Consider the following 20,230-nt stretch of genomic DNA (forward strand, 5'->3'; position numbering starts at 1 on the left):
AGGAAGAGTGGAGGACAGCACTGGAGCTATTTTGAGGATACATGTGGCTTAAAAAAGGATAAGCGGCATAGAAAACAGATGGATGGCTGGCTGGCTGGATGTGGCTTAAAAAAAGAGCATCTTCTGTTTCGTCTCAAGAGCGGGTTCAGCATTTCCTTGTGGGATGCTGTTATGCTAAAAGGCTGATAAGTTAAAAAAAAAAAACAACAACATAATAATAACATAATTTGTGTTTTTACTGCATATACAAAGGATTTATGGAGACTTTGTGTACAGCATCCAAACAATGAGCACAATATTTGAGGGCACCACAAATAAAATGAAATTCATTTCAATATCAATAACCTACTAATGATCGACTACCTGAAAAGTTCCAAAAAGTCCATTCTGGCAAAAGCAGTAATAACAACATACTCTATACTTAAGATTTTACCATTAGAATCCTTCTGCATGGAAAATGCTGCAGTGTATTGAAAAATACAGCTTCAGAAAGAGATAACCAATCCAGTCTTTTATATATAGTTTAACCTGAATCCACTGCAAAGTTCCATACTGATGACTTGCCTATTAATCTTATTCAGCCCCCGCAACCATTTTCACCTCATGACGTGACATTTGGTATGTATCACAACAGAGCGCGCATAAATGCTTTAAAAACCCATGATGTAAAGCGAATAGTATGAAATTATCAATTTGCATGTGATTTGGTCCATTTTCACAGGGCATACTTCGACAATCTCCTCCTAGGGCTTTGGTCTAATTAATATCAAATTCGAACCATGTAATCTGGACAGATGCACAAAACTAAATTGTGACGTTTTCGAGGTTTCGTTAACACGTATGGGTGCAGCATTGTGGCAAAAGTTTTGTGTTTCGCCAAACAGCACAAATCTCTATTAACTCAGATCCAGAGGTCAGATCTTAACCAAACGTCTTGTGCATCTTGTGCATGATGGTGTTGTGCTGAAGCCAGCCACATGCCACCTTTCCCAATACATCACAGCGCCACCTAGTGACGACAGGAAGTGGGTTAATCATACATTCACAAGCTCATTCCAGGGGCTCATTCCAGTGGCTTTGCTTGGTAGTGTAGCGCTTCCCTCCAGGATGTAGTCTATATTTTGCCAAAGTCACCTGGGATAGGCTCCAGTTTGTGGTTGGCCTTTTTCCTCCCCACAGAGGTTTTAGGCCATGAAATCCTTGAAAAATGTTGCCAGTCGTGGTGAAAGTAGTGCAGTGGAAGACCATAGGAGTGGAAAAGAGCATGAAACGGTGTTAAATTGAGTCCTTCGAGAGGTCAGGATAGCAGCTCGACCGCCTCCAAGACCTCTGATGAGAAGTTGAGGCTGACAAAAGCATTGTTCTCCATCACCTCCTCCAAGCAGAGGCTATCTTGGTGGACCAGTCTGCTTTCAGATGTGGGACTGATGACAACAATGCGAGGGACACCCTGTTGCGTCTGCGACTCAGCAGCCGGGACTCTTCCAACGCTAAGGGAGTCGGCCGAGCTGCTCTTGTAGCCGGCCGGCCTATTGGCGTCCTTCCCTGAGTTTGTATGGGTCAGACTGCGACTCCGCCTCCTGGTAAGAACTAGTAAGGGGAGAGTGGCGCTGGTGAGAGTGCTAGAAACCAGTTCATGCTCACAGCTGCTGGATGAGTCATTCATGGTACATGGATGCTGGTGGTGGAATCAAACAAAAAAAACAAACAAACAAAAACAAAAGACAGAACAGAAATTATATGTGCATGAGATCAAAATAATCATTAAATGAATGTATGGTCAACAGGTACATGCATGGATTTAATTGTTGCATGAACCTATTCACGTTGTGTCCTCTCACCTTCTCCGCTTTATGAGCGGAATTGCGCTCTGATTGCCTCCTGCAAGAACTGCCTCTGCTGGGCTGATGGTAGGACGACACGCTCCTGAAGGAATCACCGGACCTCCTGCCCAAATGCTCCATCTCCACACCCCCCAGTACCTGCAGGAGGTAATGGAAACCAGTGTGAGCGCAGTATACATTAAGATCTGTTATCATTCTATTATTGATAGAATGATATCAATAATACAGACACACACATACTGCATATCTGTCATGAGAAGCACCAATGAGCCTCACGAGCCCATGCCATAAAATAAACAGGACCTCCATTTTGCATCGAAGCGTCCATTTTCAGATGATTTTGGCCATGTATTCCCAAGAGTCGTACTTGAACGAACACCTCCTAAGACGTACAGTAGGTCCGTTTAGAGTCAAATTGAAATCAGGTACACTGGACGGATGGCCCAAGCTAAATTGCGAAGCGTCGTGAATGCGTGTAGGCAGAGCATGGCAACAACGTTTGGCCCAAAAAAAGACGACACTCTGATAACCCAACTCCACAAGGTTAAATCTTGATCCACACTTTTGGTATGTGATGAAGGTCTTTCCTGAAGAGATCCATATGACACTTTTCCTAATACACCACACCTGCTCACTTAGTGAGGAGAGGAAGTAATGACAATTACAAGGATCCTTCTGTACGCATAAGGGTTCTGGTACAATCTTCAAGGCTTTGGCCTGAAGGGTTGCGAGTTCTCAACCCCCTGTGGAAAAGAGCACATCAACACTGTGGGGCGGCCCCCCTCTCACTTCTCAGAGCATGACTGAAGACCCCCTTATGGGATGTTCAAAAGATGTAATGTTATTTAATTTATTTACCGTGTCAGTGTATTTCAAGGACGTGCTAATGCAGTGAGTCCTGGACGCTGTGGACTGGCGACTGATGACGGAGTCCCTGAAGGAGGACTCACTGATAGAGGAGGAGGTGCAGTCCTTCCGAGGGGCGGGGGACAGAAACCACAAGCAGGGAAACTTCTCCGCCAGGGTCATCCTAAGTACAACAAACAATTATGAGCAAACCATACCATGCATCAATGTGCATTCTCTTTTAATGGGAGATTTGCTATATTTCAACCCAGTTGTCACTAGTGGAGGACATCCAGTAAAAGGTGGTTGCATTGATTACCTGTATTTATTGTGAATGATGGCATAGATGATAGGATTGTAGATAGTGGAGGCTTTTGCGATGATAGCAGGTACAGCTTTGGAGTATGGCGATAAGATGTTGGCATGCCTGGGTGAGACAGAGGGATAAAATCAGATTAAATCTTGTCGTTGCCATTGTAGATGGCAAAGATTATGACCATCCAAGCGTCTTTTTTTTTCCTGTGTGGTGGAGTGCGGCTCAAAGTTGCCCTGATCTTCTGATGTTTCGTTACATAATCAAGGCTTCGTGAGGGCCACTGGATTAGCCAAAATGTGTCATCTGTTTGTGTGTTGGCACGTGTGCAGAGGCTTCCTTCCCACTTTTGAATGAGCAGAAAACGGATAATATCAAATATATCCAAGCCCCCGTGTTTGCGCATTTTCACCCACTCTGCTTATAGGAGGAGGAGCGTGCTGCGAAAAATTGTGTAAACGTTTTTATCATCTGCTCCTGGATGTCAGTCGTCCTGGGATGCTCGGCCTCAATATTGCATAACAAGATATTCTATGATAATTTGGACATTTTTCTAAATATTACATTCCTGTTCACAGAGTAAAAACTGTTCAATTGTACCAAACAGATCCAGACCAGCTACTACAATACAAAGGGTTTCTCAATAGGTTAATATTAGAAGCCCTTAGAACAATCTTCAACCTTTTTCACCCATCCAAAAAGGTGTTCAGTTAAATATACAGTATACATACACATTATTATTATTATTACGCTTAAAATCAAACTACTTAGTCACATTGGCTTACTGTGGTACTGTATGGAAAATTACAGACGAGCAACACAATCCAAAACAGTTTTTGTAGTAGCTGCCTTAGTCAAAGGGATGGCTAACACACCAGCAATGCATTCTGGGACTTGTAGTATTTGTTATGCAGTATACCGGGGTGTCCAAAGTCAAAGTTTTTTTATTGGCCCTTTTTTATTATTCTAAAAACATAATTTAACAAGAAAACAAAGGGTGGAAACCCAGCACAAATAGAAAAATCAGTAGTAATTTTACAATACTAAAGTTCTAAATTCTACTCTAATGAGAAAAAGGTCATAAGACTTACGAAAAATATATTTAATAAATAAATATTTGAGAAAAAGACAAAACAACAATTCAATGATATTCTGTTGAAAATTAGGTTACAGAAAAAGTTAGGTGATGAGAATAAAGTCAAAATATTATGGGAATAAAGTCAGAATTCCGAAAAGAAAAGTTACAAGAAGAAAGTTGAAATAGTTGGAAAATTAAAAAAAAACAAGACAATTTTAAAAACAGCAAAAATGTTAACATCAGTAATTTTACAAGAATAAAGTCAAAATATTAAGAGAAAAAAATGAGAAAAGGTCATAAGAGTTACGAGAAATATATTAAATAAATAAATATTAAAGAAAAAATATATAATTTTTAAAAGTCATAATATAATGACACACAAAACAACAAATAAAATGGTAATTTTTGGAAAATTAGGTTGACTTTAATAAAGTCCAAATATTATGGATATTAATTAATAATATTAAAAAGAAAGTTGGAAAATTGAAAAAAAAAAACAGCTGTCATTTTACAAGAATAATGTGAAATATAAGAAATTAATTTTATGAGAATTTACTAATACTAATACTAATGTTATGAGAAAAAATAATGTCATTTTAGCAGTACATGGTTAAAATATTTAAGAACATTTTTTACTGTTGTAATATGAGAAATAAACAAGAAAAATATAGTTTAAATAATTTTACAAGAATAAAGTCATAATATTACGAAAAGAACATTTATGAAGATGATTTAAGAAGAAAGTTTAAATATTTGGAAAATTTAAAAAAAAACAACAGCAAAAACAGGAAAACAAAAGAGCAAAGTTGATTCTAATAATGCCCTTTTCACCGATATCACAAAGCTGAGATGTAGTTTTTTCTTGAAATATATCTAACTTGTTAGCATATCTACATGTGTTACTTTACAAAATATCAAAGTGCTCCTTTCATTCCTTTCATTTGTCACTATGTGGCGCTTGCTGGAAAACGTTTGCAGTATACTAACTAGCAGGCAAAGACTTTGCTAGCCAGTTTACATTGTCAATAAACAAACACTTGGCGGTCAAAACAAAAGTGTTATAAACAAAGTTTTAAAATGATAATACATTTTTCTAGTATTATAGTTATTACAATAAGAGTACAGAACATAAATCTTACCCAGACCAGGAAATCAGTGTGACACAGGCGTACGGCGACCAAGAGAGGACATAAACCACGATGACCACAAAGGCGATTTTGGCCAGCTTCCACTCAGTCCTGATGGATTTCTGCTTGATTAAAGTGGACTTCCTCACTTGGGTTCCCAGTCTGTCTACCTCCCTGACAACGACACAACAAGAAAGTTCAAGCTTTGATAAGTAACGAAACAGAAAATCAGATTCCCCCTTCTCCTCCTCACCTGCTAGTTTTCCTGACAGCCAGAAACATGAAGAGGTAGCAGTAGAAAATGATCAAGAGCGGGATGAAGAACACAAAACAGCACAGCATCATGGTGTAGCTCCTGTTGGCCAACGAGTATGTGATGTAGTCCCATGTGCACGATGTCATCAGGCCCTCTGGGATGTAAGAGCCTAAAATAAAAGGACAGAATCATAAATATGAACTGTATGTAAGCACTATGTAAATATTTCTTAAGAAACTTAGGGCAAACGACTCACTCCATCCCACAAGGGGAGCCAGACTCCAGGCCAGAGAGTACAGCCAGACCATGATGATGGCCAGTGTGGTCCTTCGCTTGGAGCTCCAGTGGATGACCTTCAGCGGCTTGGTGATCACCAGGTAGCGGTCGATGGAGATAGCCAGGAGGTTTATCATGGAGGCGATGCCAAACAAGGCGCCGCAGAAAGCGTACATCTTACAGCCTATAGCAAAACAAGAGGAACATTTAACATTTCGGACTTTTACTGCTTGGGAAAACAAAAGGCAGAGATAGACACCCATTTCTCCAAAGACCCATTCTTTGTACAGGCAGTTGATGAAGAAGATGGGCGACTGCGTGAAGGCCATGAGGAAGTCACTGACAGCCAGGTTCATGATGAAGTAGTTGGGCAGGCTACGGAGCTTTTTGTTGCTAAGGGGAAACACAAACACAAGGGAAAGTTTAGTAGGCAACAAAGTTCACTTCATTAGAGTTGCAGTCGATCAACTCACTCGATGTCCACAAACACAAAAGACCAGACTCTCTGTCCTGCTAACCAGAAATTTACGCCACTTTAAAACTATCTTGTCCCGAATTGCCATCGTTGGGGTGTCAGAGCCGTTTGGCGAGCAAAACAGCAGCAGTATAGCGTCCTCCAAAGCCCACCATGGCGCCTTTGTTCATCAGTGTAAAGCGAAAGTATGCGTATGTCGACTCTTATCCACACAAAAAGTCATTTCAGAATGCTTGAAAGCAGCAATGTTACGTTAGCCATTGCACACGTTCAATTATACTTCTCTAATGTGGGAGTAACGGCACATAATTGTTACGTCGTCTGTCAGCAACAAGCCAAAAGCTCTGTTTTCGCCATCGACGCTGAAGCCATAGTTTTGAAAAATCTTCACCCTGGTCGGAGTTTTCCAAAAGCTCAATTTCTAAGGACAAAAACCTCCGTATGTGTGTGGATGAGAGGCCAAATATTCGGTTTCAAACTATCCATATTTGTGTGGACAGGGCCTTAAAGGGATAGTTGCGATTTTTTGACATGAAGTTATATGACATCCCCATCAGCAGTGTAGTGCATCAACAGTGACTTACCCCCCCCCCAAATTGGTCCCGTGAGCCCTGTTCTGGTTGGAGATCCGTTACGAGGAACGTAGTTCCGCTTAGTTGCTGGGGCCACTTAAGTAAAGAGTTTGATTGTGCATGTTGCAGCAAAAAGAGTAATTTCCCCTCAAAAAATGCACAAAAAGTCTCGCATTTATGTTTGTCTGCTTGTTGGTTAGCCAACATGCTACTTCCTAGTTCATGAGTTTTGATGATACAATTACACAAAATGGACTCTTATCAGTTGCATTACGGAACGGGGTGGGGTAATTCAATGGCAATAAATAAATAAATGTATTGCTTCGCATTTTTATCTAAAAAAAAAAATACAAATAAAAAATTAACTGAAGTTTCTGAAGAATTGTTTGTTTAGTATGGGAGTAAAAAGAAACAAAGCAAAAGCAATTGCTGGAGAATATAATGCTCAGTTCTGATTGATACGGTCAAGGAGTAATCAATGTAACAATATCGTACGTTCCAAAAAAAGTTATTGATGAAAATGTTGTAAAAAAAAAAAAAAAAAAAAAAAAAAAAGTTGCTCAGAGGGGGGAAAAATATATATATATATATATTTCAATAGGGCTGAAAATTAAATAGAAATTATATTTTAAAATAACAGATATACATACAAATTGATCAAATGTGAAAATGTATGAAAGTAAACAATACATTTTGGATTGATTCTGTCAGAGAGTAATCAACGTAACAATATGGTACTTTCCAATAAAAGTTACTGATGAAAATACATATTTTTTAAAACTTCTAAGAGGGAAAGCAAATCTTAAAAACTAAATAAAAAACATGTAAATAATGCTGGAAATGAAATGCAAATAATATTTCATACATAAATACATACAAAAAATATGAAAAGGTATGAAAATAAATGTTAGTTTAGTATAGTAAACGTACTGTAAGTACAATGGGCACAGTATATACTGTACATATCTGCATATGTAGTACGTCACACATGCCGGACATACCATTCCTTTTGTTTGTTTAACCGTGTATCAGGGAGGAGCGTCATTTAACAGGGCAAAGTGTGGCTGTGGCACATTTGTTGGGATTGATCCTCTGGCCATCATCTAAACACGTCTCTTGTGTTTATATGATGACGTAAGCTATTTGGCTTGGCCGCTCTCCCCAACAGGACTGATGTTAGATTACTGTGCATTACACACGCCAGCTGCACTAACCACCAAGGAAGGCATTCTTCTATCTTATTTTATCAAGTCAACTCCAAATATGACCTATGCATGAGATTATGTTCGCTTTGTGGCCTCTGCATCAGTCAGACATAAGATCCATGCAGAAACAGTCAACTCTGCATGAACTTGGCCATGTTGTTGTTTGCTCACGGGCACAGCTCTTCCAATTAAAGCGTGTGCCTGTTTGCTACCACCCAGCAAAACAGCATCAAAAGTGTATGTGATTAACAGGGTGCTAACTTTTGGAATGTGAAGCAAGCGCACCCTTAAATGGGCAAAGAGATCAGAGTTGGATTAGTGTCATTTGAGGTTTGAGTTGAGTAGTTGTGATGGTTATTGGTCTAATTTGCAGGATTACATGCTAAACCTGAATGAGCCACTACTGGTTGGTCTTGTCTCTTGATGTGAACACTTAAAAGTTAATGCAGCTTTATTCTCATCTCTTTCCAAAGTGCTTTATCACTGCATCAAAGCGTCTGGCTGGAGTTCACATGGCTTTTATTAGTCGCTGCTCAGTTGTTTTGTTTTTAATGGTCCCAAAAAAACCTCCAAAATCACAATAAGGGGCAGAATTTGGATTTAAGATCATCATCACATGCAGTGACATGCGATGAGGTTCAATGGCTGGTGAGGCACTGACTCCTTTGGGTTTTTTTTTTTATGTTAGTACAGGTTGCTCATTAAGAGGAAAACCAAAAAAATTTTTTCAAAATGTTTTCAGATACTCAGACCCATTTATTCATTTATTTTTGTTTAATTAACCAGAAAACATTTGCGATCTGACCTTTTATTTGTATATGAAGTACAGTGTTCCCTCGCCCTATCACGGTTCACCTTTAGAGGATTCATCCATCCATCCGTCCATCTTCTATACCGCTTCTCCTCATTATGGTCGCGGGGGTATGCTGGAGCCTATCCCAGCTGACTTTGGGCGAGAGGCGGGGTACACCCTGGATTGTTCGCCAGCCAATGGCAGGGCACATATAGACAAACAGCCATTCACACTCACATTCGTACCTATTAATAATTAATAAATGAACGCTGTTTTGTTGTTGACTGCTGCCTATTGGTAAAAAAAAATATATATATGCATATTTCATCGAATTTTACTTATTTTTTGCACGAATTAAGCAGTTTCAAGCATAAAAATGGCTAAATGCACTAAAAATACAAATACAGTATAAGCCATTAAGACCCCAACTTGTGAATGTAAGCGTCAGTAATTGTTGGGTGACACCAACCACTCAAGCACCAGACTGGAACAACTGGCTTTTATTGCAGAGTTTAAATGATCTCACAACAGGCACAAGAATAATAACATAATAGTCATAGTAAGCATCATCATCATCGTAATAACATCGGTTAATGTTACAAGCTAAAACGCAACTCTGAACCCCTGACGTCACTTCCTGTCTGCCATCGATTCTGCTCCCCTACAAGGTCAATGTAGGGGCTTAAATGGGCTTATATTATGTAGGTGACTACAGGGGTGTTATTTCATGTCTAGACGGCTCTAATAATGTTAAACGTATTTACAAGATTGTAAACCTTGCATTCAAATTCATTCATTCATACAGCGGGGCATAAAAATATCTTGCATTTGACTTGTTTGTAATTCTTCTCAAGCCGGCACTGCTGTTTGTGTATTTCAATAGTTTTTACAAAAATGCTGGCTTTTCCTCTATGAAAGGACGTTAGTTACAAGCACCTTCCAGCTCACGGACGCCCCCACCCCTTCAGGATCAACTGCCTCCCCGTATGACGTCACACTTACAGAAAGTCATGGTGTATAATAAACGTTGCTGCGACATTACTGTATATTATTGCCGACATGCTGACAAACAAAGTGGCAAGCGCCACGAGCCAACTCAGTGTGCACTCTGATGGTAGGTGGGGCTCGCTCACGACGGCCTCATCTTTTACTTAAGAAAATGTTAAAAACCATTGTAATCATACAGAAAATGCATTTACAATACAATTCTGTGGACAAATATTAATATTTATCATATGTTGTTGTTCTTTTGTTTTTCATCATGACAAGCTCTGCCTCACCTGCCTCCCCCGACCGCTCGTCACTGGTCTTTTAAAGCCTTGTCTTTCTATGTTAGTTCATTTAGCCATTTTTATGCTTGAAAATACTTCCCAAAGATACGTCAAATCTGCTTAAATGCTTTTTTCTTTTTTAATTAATGGGTCATATTCAACCTGGAAACATCATGATTCATTCATTCATATATTTGGGAAAAAAAACGCAATGGAATGAAGCTATGAAATTTGAACCGCGATGTAACTTATTTTTCTGACTTTTGAGATATTTTGCCACTTTTAACTCCGATTTGTTCGACTTTGTGCCCGTCTGAGGTACTAGCTTAGGTTAGTGATAGAGAATGAGATCATAAATTGCATTTAGGTCAAGGGACTCAATGTAATAGTCCAAAGAGAGCACATTATATCACCGTGGGCGTTGGCATGCATGTTTAAGTGTAGGTTTGTGCATGTGCATTGCATTATTCAATTCATTCTCTTACTCATTCAGCACGTAGGCAAACATCTCACTTCAACCGCCATTAAGACAATTCATTTACTTTATGACAATCTACAGTATATGCATTCTGTGTGTGTGTGTGTCTATGTAAGTCATTTAGTTGGACACAAATGATCAACACCACATAATGCCTTTTAATCTCTCCACTATTGTGATGGGGAATTGAGGTATAAAAGCTCCTGACAAGACCACCACACACACACACACACACACACACACACACACTCTTTCACCCCCTGACCCATTTCCTGTTCCAGGAAACTATTAACATCAATGGCACATAAACATAAATAAGAGGTCGCTTGAAGTCTGGATAATGCAACAGTATTTAAAAAAAAAAAAAAAAAAAATCACAATCAATGAAAAACATGCATGTGTTTTTTTAGTTTTTCGCTGAAAGGTAATAAATCCATTTTTCTTTCACCTCATATTTGGTGTCAAATGCTGATACAAGTATGTGGGAATGCATAAAGGTAAGTTTTGATGACTTATTGAGTGCTAATGTCCACATTTGTCTGAAGTGAATTCATGCTAGCGTACTGCCTTTTACCACACACGTCAAACAGCCATGTAAGAATCTCTCTGGAAACACTTGGCTGGAACTTGAACTGGTGGATGGTGGGTCGCCATTCATTTTGGGCTTTTAATTCGATGTTATTCATGTCATAGTTTTACACAATACATCATAAATAAGACCAATTAGATCGCTATAATAAAGATTGGATAAAGATTTGTGGGAACACAAGCCGGTCCGTGGGTCAAAAAAGGTTGGGGACCACTGGTGTACAGTACACTAGGGTACAATATAATGTGATACGGCACAGAAAGATACAATACAATTATCCAACACTGTAAAATACAGTGTTGTATGACATAAGATGCATTTTATTTCCTTTTTCTTCTTTGGCCTGCACTTTGCATCTTAAGATAGAGTAGAGTACGATGCAGTATGCTAAGATATGCTACCATGCGATATAGTAAAGTAAGATACAATGCAATTCTATATGCTATGATTCACTACAGTAGGATCTGATACTATAAAATATGGCACGATACGGAATGACACATTCGATACTTTGTTTCTTCTTTGGTCTGCACTTAAGATGCAATGCGACACGATATGTATGTTCCATTAAGGTACGGTGTGATGTGATACTTGCTTTTTAACGCCCATCACCTTCACCGATCAGCTCCGCCCCCATTGCAGCATCCAGCCTATAGCGACCATCTCCCACTCACTTTCCCTTCACAAAGCAAAAACATTGATGGAAATTTCCGCTCTTTTGGCTCAGCTCATTAAAAAGAGACGGCTCCTTCGGCTCCCAAGTGGCTCCTCAAATTTTTTGGTCTTAAATTATTACCTTACCAAATTATGTGTATTGTATGAAATACATGATATCAAATGTTTATTATTCAAATGGATTTATTGAAACCTCAATGAACAGCTCCAAAAATATATCATAACGTTTCTCACGAAAGAATCGGCTCTGAGAGCACCACAGCACGTTTAACTCCGCCCGTCCCTCTGCTCAGTGTGGACACAGAGACGCCGCCACACATCTAGACCAATGACATTCGCCCGCCCGGGGGTCCTGCTGGAGCGCCATCAAGCTGCTCTTGCATCCAAATTCCCCTTAAAGAAGGCGCCTGATCTAAGTTTCACCAGTGATTTTGGAAAAAGTAAGTCAAATATGTTTTTTTCTAAATTTGATGGTTCCCCTTTCATATCATATAGCCCAGTGGTGACCAACGTGGTGCCCGTGGACACCAGGAAGCCCCCCACGACCACATGAGGCGCCTGGTTTTCAGTTAATCATGTGAGAACACTAGAAAGAAATGCATAGTGAAATACAGAATGTGAGTTGTGGATAGCAGCATTTTGTTCATGTTCTGGTAAAACAAGCACATTCGTTCTTTTTGGGGGTTCAAATAAGCTATGAAAACAAAAATGAGTAGCTCGTGGCCATTTTCGTTTTGTAAAAGTAGCTCTCACAAGAAAAAACGTTGGGGGCCCCCGATACAGCCAATTGTGCATTTCAAAATGTATGCTTGATTTATGTGATTGGTATCAGTATCAGCCGATTTCACTTATGGACGATCGGTACTGGCAGCGTAAAACCCTGATGGGAGCATCCCTACAGTACAGTACTACCTCGCTTTTTGCTATTCATTTGTTCCAAAAGATCAGATGAAAATCCAAACATACGAAAACACAGGCAATTTTTCCCATAGGAAATAATGTAAATCCATTCCAGACACCCAAAAATATGAACAAAAAATACATTTTATAGAGAGCAATTATAGTTTTACACGCAGAAAGCAGTGAAATAATTACAAATGAGAAATGGATGGAACGTATTGTTGATTGTTGACTTTATGTCCATCCTGGCAACATAGATATTAATACCTACTCTTTCTCACCTTCTTTATCAAATTGCTGACAGTCGCAACTTTCTTTGGCCCCATGGCGTGTTATTTGTCAGTCACCCTCAATAAAAAAAAAAATGCACGGACAGTGAGTCAGCAACACGTAGGGTGCTTTTGTTCGGGCACTACAATTTCACAGAACAATTTAGCACAGGGCAAACGGACTAGTTTGTTACGTGCAATGCTATATGACAACCGGGGCAACATTTTGGTGAACATTTTTGATGAAAAACTCATCATACAGAAACTGGGGTTTGCCCTTTGTGACATTTTTGTTTGTTCTGTGTAAGACACATTACAATAAAGTAGGTAGGATAGAATATGTGTGACACTGTACAGCCCCGGAGAGGGTATGATACAACACAATACGATATTAAACTACAATAGAGCCCCCACTATTCGCTCCCCTGCATAAGATTTCCAGCTGGAAGATGCTTTGACAAGGCTCATGTGATGTTGTGTAACTGCAGGTTACGATACTGTATGCCAGTAGTTGGTTGTCAATGTGTAAAACCAAATTTAAATTGTGTTGAACTGAGAGAGGCTGAGAGAGGGTTTAGCGTATCAGAAATAGGCACCTTTAGGGCATTTGTTTCTGCATTTTTATCCATTATTAGCAGTCCCCACAAATAGTGGGGATGGACTTTATACGGTACGGATGTAAGTATGCATGCTACGTTTCCAGTCACTCACATGTAACATTCAAAAACACACACTGATAGGGATGCAGTCGTCCCTCGCTACATTGGCGTTTGAACATCGCATTTCATCAAAAATTAATTCATAAATGATCGCTGTTTTGTGGTTGAATATGGCCTATTCTTGGTTTTAAAAAACTATGCATATTTAAGTCAATTGTACTTATTCTTGGCCAAAATAAAACATTTTCAAGCATAAAAATGGCTAAATGAACAAACTAAAGCAACTAAGATACAAATACAAGGCAGAAGAAGCATTTTAATTGTGAATGTAATATACTACATTGGCCACTAGGTGTCAGTAATTGTTCATTGAGACAAGCAGCAGACGTGATGGCCAGAACAGGCATGTATTGCAGGTTTAAATGATCTCACAACAGGCACAATAATAATAATAATCATCTACTGCTGGGGCCATAACCCACAACAGGCTAAAACTCAACTCTGAACATCCGACGGCACTTCCTGTTCTCCACACATCTCTCCGCTCGCCACTAAGGTCCACATTTACTGTGACACACATCAGCAGGAGTTACAATACATTGATGAGACAATAGCCACCGCAGGGAGTCCGCTGTCCGGAAAAAAACAAGGAACTGCTAATGTGTGAGTCTGTGTTGTCTTATTTATGTCTAATGTCTTATTTTCTCTGATTATATCTCTTGTACTGGGTAATACAAATGTAAAGGTGACTATAGGGGTGTTATTCCATGTGTAGAGGGCTCTAGTAATGTTCAAAACCGTATTTAGAAGATGGTAAACAGATTTTCTATACCATAACTGAGGAAATATTCCATTTATCATTATTGAATCGCATTGATTCGCGGAAATTCACATATGAGGGACGACTGTATTGCACTTCTGGACAGTATTTACTGTTATGTAGTGTGTGTCTTCAAAATAAAAGCCATTCATTGCCGTCGACTGCCTCGGTATCGTCAAAGTGCTCTCTGATGAAGATTGCAGAAACTTCCTCTTGTTGACAGTGTACACATACAAATACCAGTTGTTGTATATACCAATTCTTGTATGTCCACAGTGCGGTCCGCAACTCGTTTTCGCCCATTCAAAAAATTACAATTCAACACGAAAACGGCCAAAATGGAACAAAAGTGCAACAAGGTCTTAGCATATTTACATTGGATTGGTTTTAGCCTTTTTTAAAAATCTCAAAATGTTCCCCGCATCCACAACTCACCTGTAGAAAGCGAACATCACCAGCGCATTTCCCGTGATGCCCAGAGTCCCGATCACCAGGACAAACGCGGCCACGATGTAGTGAGCGTGGTCGGGTACGTCCACTTTGTGGAAGAAGCTGCTCTGGGTGTGAGCTTTCTCGGGCTCCATGCTCTCAGTGGACCACATGCAGACGGCCGGCCGCGGGGAGTCGGTTTAGAGGTCCCACCTGCTGTGGTTTGGCCTCCATGCTTTTTCCAGACTACTTGTCAAGGAACTTCAGCAGATCCATGGGCAAGAAGATAATACAGCATACATCCTCTGCAGGCAGCATCCTTCTAGACCAACTTGCTTCTCACACCAGCTGTGCATCACACTGATCATCTCTCCTCCCTCCCTCCCTCCTCTCCCATCATCCTCCACCCTCTTTCTCTCTGGCGCTGCCTCCCCCCAGCCTCTATGTCACCAGGCCCAGCCCTGAGCTCTTCTCCTAACAGATGCTTACGTAACGCAGCATTGCGATGACTATCAGCACACAAGACGCGGGGCGACTCGTCGCACAGAATCGTTCACTCCAGAGCCGTATTGCGTGCACATGCCGTGACATCACGGCCTCGGTGGCTCACGCATGCAAACATCAGCCACGGAGCCGGGCGACTAATTGGTGCTCAATTATTCTGCTTCACGACTGTGAACATCTCCTCACTTGCACAGAAATACAAAGAAACATGACAGTGTAGCACCCCAGACACCATGCAAATATGCCCCCTAGTGGCTGTGAGCAGCATAGCGGATGACATCAGACGACGGATTGGGTGCAGCCAAAGGCCAAAGGTCATTTTTATGGCAATGCCGCAACATCATTGCTTTATCTGTACGTGATCTGAGCTAAGAAGGTAAATACATAATTTCAGACTCATTATTATAATAATACCATAAAATATATTATAAAATACAATAATAATAATAATAATATTTGCTACTTTTTTGTATCTGTCGGATTTTTAATCACTGAGCAATGTTGCGGTCATGCGGCATTACTGCATGTTTAGTATTTTGCATCTTTGTTGCTAAATAGGGCGCCCATTGAAATAATAAAATCGGAACTATATTCATACCACAGACAACTACTGTAAGACTTTTTAGTGATTTCAATGCTCAATGTCATATTTAAATATTTGATATGTATGTTACACATTCTATTTCAGACGTTTTTGTAAGTTGTTGGATAAAATTACCATAAACATTATCATTGTATTTACAAATAAATAAAAATGTCGGCATAATATGCATTTCTTTCATTAGATTTATTAGATTTAATCTAACTAATGTATTTATAAAAGAAATCATTCTGATATGCGAGCCTACACTGATTGAATGATATTCTTTTTAACCACAGACAACTATTCTAAGATTTTTTTGTAACATTATGAGAGTATCATTATACTTAACTTTCATTAAAAAATAATAAATTACATTTTAAAAATAATTTAAAAACTTTACAAAGTTAAAACAAATAATTGTACATCAGCCCGTTACTTTTAATCGGACAATTATTCAGACAATTCTGAGACTTTTTTGTATTAAAAATGTTTTAATTAATAAATAAATAAAATATGTCACCATTATATGTTTTACTTTCATTAGATTTATTATATTATATCTAAGTAATATACTTAGCCTAATACACTTTATTGAATTATATACTTTCTACCCACAACCATTAGAAATGTTTTTGTAACATTTTTTAAAATGACCAGTATCATTATATTTACTTTTAAAAAACTAAAATTAAAATGATATATCTGCCTGTTGCATATTTTAAGTAGACAATTGTTTTCAGACTTTTTAGTATTTTTTTTTTTTTATAAAACAAAATTACCATTATCATTTCATCCATCTTCTATACCGTTTCTCCTCACTTGGGTGGCAGGGCTATGCTGGAACCTATCCCAGCTGACTTTTGGGTGAGAGGCAGGGTACACCCTGGACTGGTCGCCAGCCAATGGCAGGACACATATAGACAAACAACCATTCACACTCACATTCATACCTATGGACAATTTAGAGTCACCAATTAACCTAACATGCATGTTTTTGGAATGTGGGAGGAAACCGGAGTACCCGGAGAAAAGTGGAGCATGTTCCAGAAGGTACTAAATGTTCTGCGGGGGTTTGAAGGAGTCTGGCACGCCACGTTGGCACGTCGTTGCTTTTTATGGTGCTGCAAAATTGATAAAGAGGACGAAGGGGGAAAGAGGGAGGTGAAGAATGCAGAGCTTAAGAGTGGCAGACATGCAAACTAAGCCTCTGCAAGCAGGGATAGCCTTAATCTGCAACACTGCAATCAGACGATGACATCACTCTTATGTGTTTGTATGCGTACGTACACGTGTGTCTGCACATTCATATATGCGCTACATCACTCGGCACATGACAGATGTTTCCAGGGATTATTCGCCGCTGGCCTTGATAACCTAATCATACTGGACTTGTGTTCACGTCACATATTTGACAACATATCAGTCCAACTCATGTCCCTCTATTGGTTCAGATGATAGCATGTGTCAAAATAGCCCTTTTTGGCCCAGGAACCATACTTGCTAACTTGAGGGATGGACCCTGAATGCCTCACGATGAGCCAGTAAAATTGAGATTATTTGAAATATCTGTAAAAAGTTACACAAGTAGAAAACAAGGAGTCATGTTGAAAGTCTGAGAGGGATTAAACCCAGATGAAAGCAGGGAGTCGTGTAAAGCTTAGTCTCGCCTACGACGATAACTCACTTCACTGAGGCAAAAAAACTTCTAATGTATCCAGAGTATGCAGTACAGCTGGTACTTGCACATATTCAAACAAGGTTCAATGGCAGCAGGTTAAACAGCAGTGCAGGTTGAACCAAGTTGTTGTCTTATCAATGAAATATCAATGAAATATCCCTATGGTGTCACGTTATGCAATGCACATGTGATCCTACTGTATTTTTATAACCTGCTAACCAGCAGCTAATTAGTTAGCCTCTCCAATTTAGTCATTCTAAACTGAAAAGAAAACTCCACTTTTTGGGGGGAATTTTGCCCATCATCCACAATCCTTATGTGCAACATGAACATATATTTCTGTCCCTTTCCGGTGCATTCTAACGAGAGAAAACAAGTTAGTAACAATGCACGTCATGTGAGGTACCCATTTCCACTATGAAGTCCTCTAATAAAAACCTCTAACAAGGTTTTATTGTTTTATCTATACGCTGATATCATGCATTAACAAGTACATTGATGAAAACATGTACTTACAGTATCTTCCCGTATTAAAACAGTACCGAACCTTCTTTCCTAGGCGCATTCATTTGACATACAGAAGCCCATGGGAGCTAACGCTACTTCCGTCAACAAGATGTCCGCTCTCACTGAGATGGCCGTGTCTTCCAGACTTGTGCTCCAGTCCTCAGGTAAAAAATGCTGACAGCAAACGAGCACCTTCTTGAGTCTTCGTAGCCAAATTGGGAGCCAGTAGTATCCACTCTTTTGTCTATCTCGTTGCAGTGGCTTGGAAGCGTTGTGATGCTGAGACTAGCGGCTAGCGAGGCGTTATGTTACTACGCCAGATAAATACAGTTTTTCGTGTTAGCTGCTACGATACAAAAATCATTGTAGCTTGGTTAACATACAGGTCCGTTATGTAAATGTTTTTTTTAAAGGCTTTTTGATAGGGCTTTTGCGTCAAAATATGTACCTCCCATGATCTACTGTACATTGTTAGCTGGCTCATACCAATTCATTTTCTCTTGTTCGAACGCACAGAAAAGGGAAAGAAATATGTGTTCATGTTTCACATAAGGATTGCGAATGACGGGCAAAATGTAAAAAAACCCAAACAAAACAAAAAACGTGGTCTTCCTTTAAGAAAGTGTTTCAAATGGAGTTGGGAAGAAGGACAAAGTAAGAAGCCAAAACTGTACCACTTCCACATGGAATGAGAGAAAAACAATGTTGTGTCAAACATGCCATGGCTGACTACATGCAGTGTGAAGGTAATCTAATCTAATCTAATCTAATCTAATCTAATGACATGTAAGATTACTGACACCTAGTGGCCAGAATACTACATATAAATAGTTTTTCCACTAATAGTAGTACTAGTACTAATAGTAGTCTATAGTCAACCACAAACAGTCATTCATTCGTTTTCGAAAAACCACAATAGCGTTGAGGGATTGATGTTTGAACCGCGACTGTAATGCAAAACTGCATTTATATTTTTACACATTTTTATTTCATGGATTCATTCATTTACTCTTATTTGTATTTATTTTCTAATACAATATACATGCAAAAATATCAGTTGAAAAATATACACATTTTTATTTGTTTCATATTTATTTTTTATTTAAAATATTACATATATTTCATTTTTTGATTTAATTTTATTTTATTTATGTATAACTATTTTTTCATTTTAGATGAAAAAGGATTAAGAAAATGAGTGAAAATATGTGATCATTTTGTAACATATATTAAAAAGACCAACAACCTTTGGCAAACTTGGCAGCCTCTCATTTGTTTTTGTTTTTTTGTTTACAACTTACCGTGTGTGTCTTCTTCGGAGTCTGTGCGTTCCGCCTCCTTTATGGTGGCTGCGGATGACCTTTGTGGGTGTTAATGGAAAACAAAGACATCAATGGGGTTCAAGTGTGGACGATGGAGGTGAGCGTTGCCCATGCCAATGAGCAAGAGAGCGAGCAGCTCAACACTCCAGCGAACACAAGCCGTCTGCTGGTGCCACGCTCTAGTTTACACATAACAGCTGCCCTTTTGTCCCACAGTGGCAGGACACTAATTACTATTGAGTGCTCCATCAACCCCACCAACACCCCCAAGATGATCAATACTTCACCACAGAGGACCTCCACCAACATCACAATGTCACATGTTTGGAAATATCAGCATGTTGGATTGCACGGGAAAACTCTCATTTACTGTGGAGTGGAGAAATTCCTGAGGGAAGAAAAAAAAAAACATTACAGACGACAGAATCCACACATTAAAAAAAAAAAAAATTCAAGAATTCTTTAATCCGATAAACTCAAGAAATATTGCTATAAGAGTATTTTTAAAAAAAGACCAAGCATATCATAACAATAATAATAACAGAAGCAGGACAGTGGTAGTAATCTGCCACTGAAACTGCTCTTCTGTTGGGAGATGATGCCCCTTCAGTGGCAGATTACTACCACTGTCCTGCTCCACTGAAAGACTGAGCAGATCATTCCTCCCCCACGCCAGGCGGCTTTTCAACACAACAGAGGGGGAGTGATACAAAAAACACACAGGACTGATTATTATTATTATTATTATAATTAGAAAACAT

At 39.2% G+C, this 20,230-nt stretch overlaps 1 protein-coding gene across 6 annotated transcripts; it reads right to left on the minus strand.

Moving 5' to 3' along the window:
• Positions 1–218: 218 nt before the first annotated feature.
• opn4xb (opsin 4xb) lies at positions 219–19,549 on the minus strand. 6 transcript variants are annotated; one of them, XM_054774677.1, is made up of 9 exons: positions 19,449–19,547; positions 6,000–6,133; positions 5,721–5,924; positions 5,462–5,633; positions 5,221–5,382; positions 3,010–3,117; positions 2,703–2,874; positions 1,842–1,982; positions 220–1,678 (listed from the first exon to the last, which is right to left on the minus strand). In XM_054774677.1, exons 2-9 carry the CDS (start codon positions 6,094–6,096, stop codon positions 1,298–1,300), a joined length of 1,437 nt encoding a protein of 478 aa, XP_054630652.1. In that variant the 5' UTR covers positions 6,097–6,133; positions 19,449–19,547; the 3' UTR covers positions 220–1,297. The 6 variants fall into 6 exon arrangements, with proteins under 6 accessions (XP_054630651.1, XP_054630648.1, XP_054630652.1 ...); XM_054774674.1 differs by lacking the exon at positions 19,449–19,547 and adding an exon at positions 14,882–15,239; XM_054774679.1 differs by lacking the exon at positions 19,449–19,547 and adding an exon at positions 14,882–14,896 and having other exon boundaries at positions 6,029–6,133.
• Positions 19,550–20,230: the final 681 nt, after the last annotated feature.

Source organism: Dunckerocampus dactyliophorus, chromosome 4, assembly GCF_027744805.1.
Source record: "Dunckerocampus dactyliophorus isolate RoL2022-P2 chromosome 4, RoL_Ddac_1.1, whole genome shotgun sequence".
NCBI lineage: Eukaryota > Metazoa > Chordata > Actinopteri > Syngnathiformes > Syngnathidae > Dunckerocampus > Dunckerocampus dactyliophorus.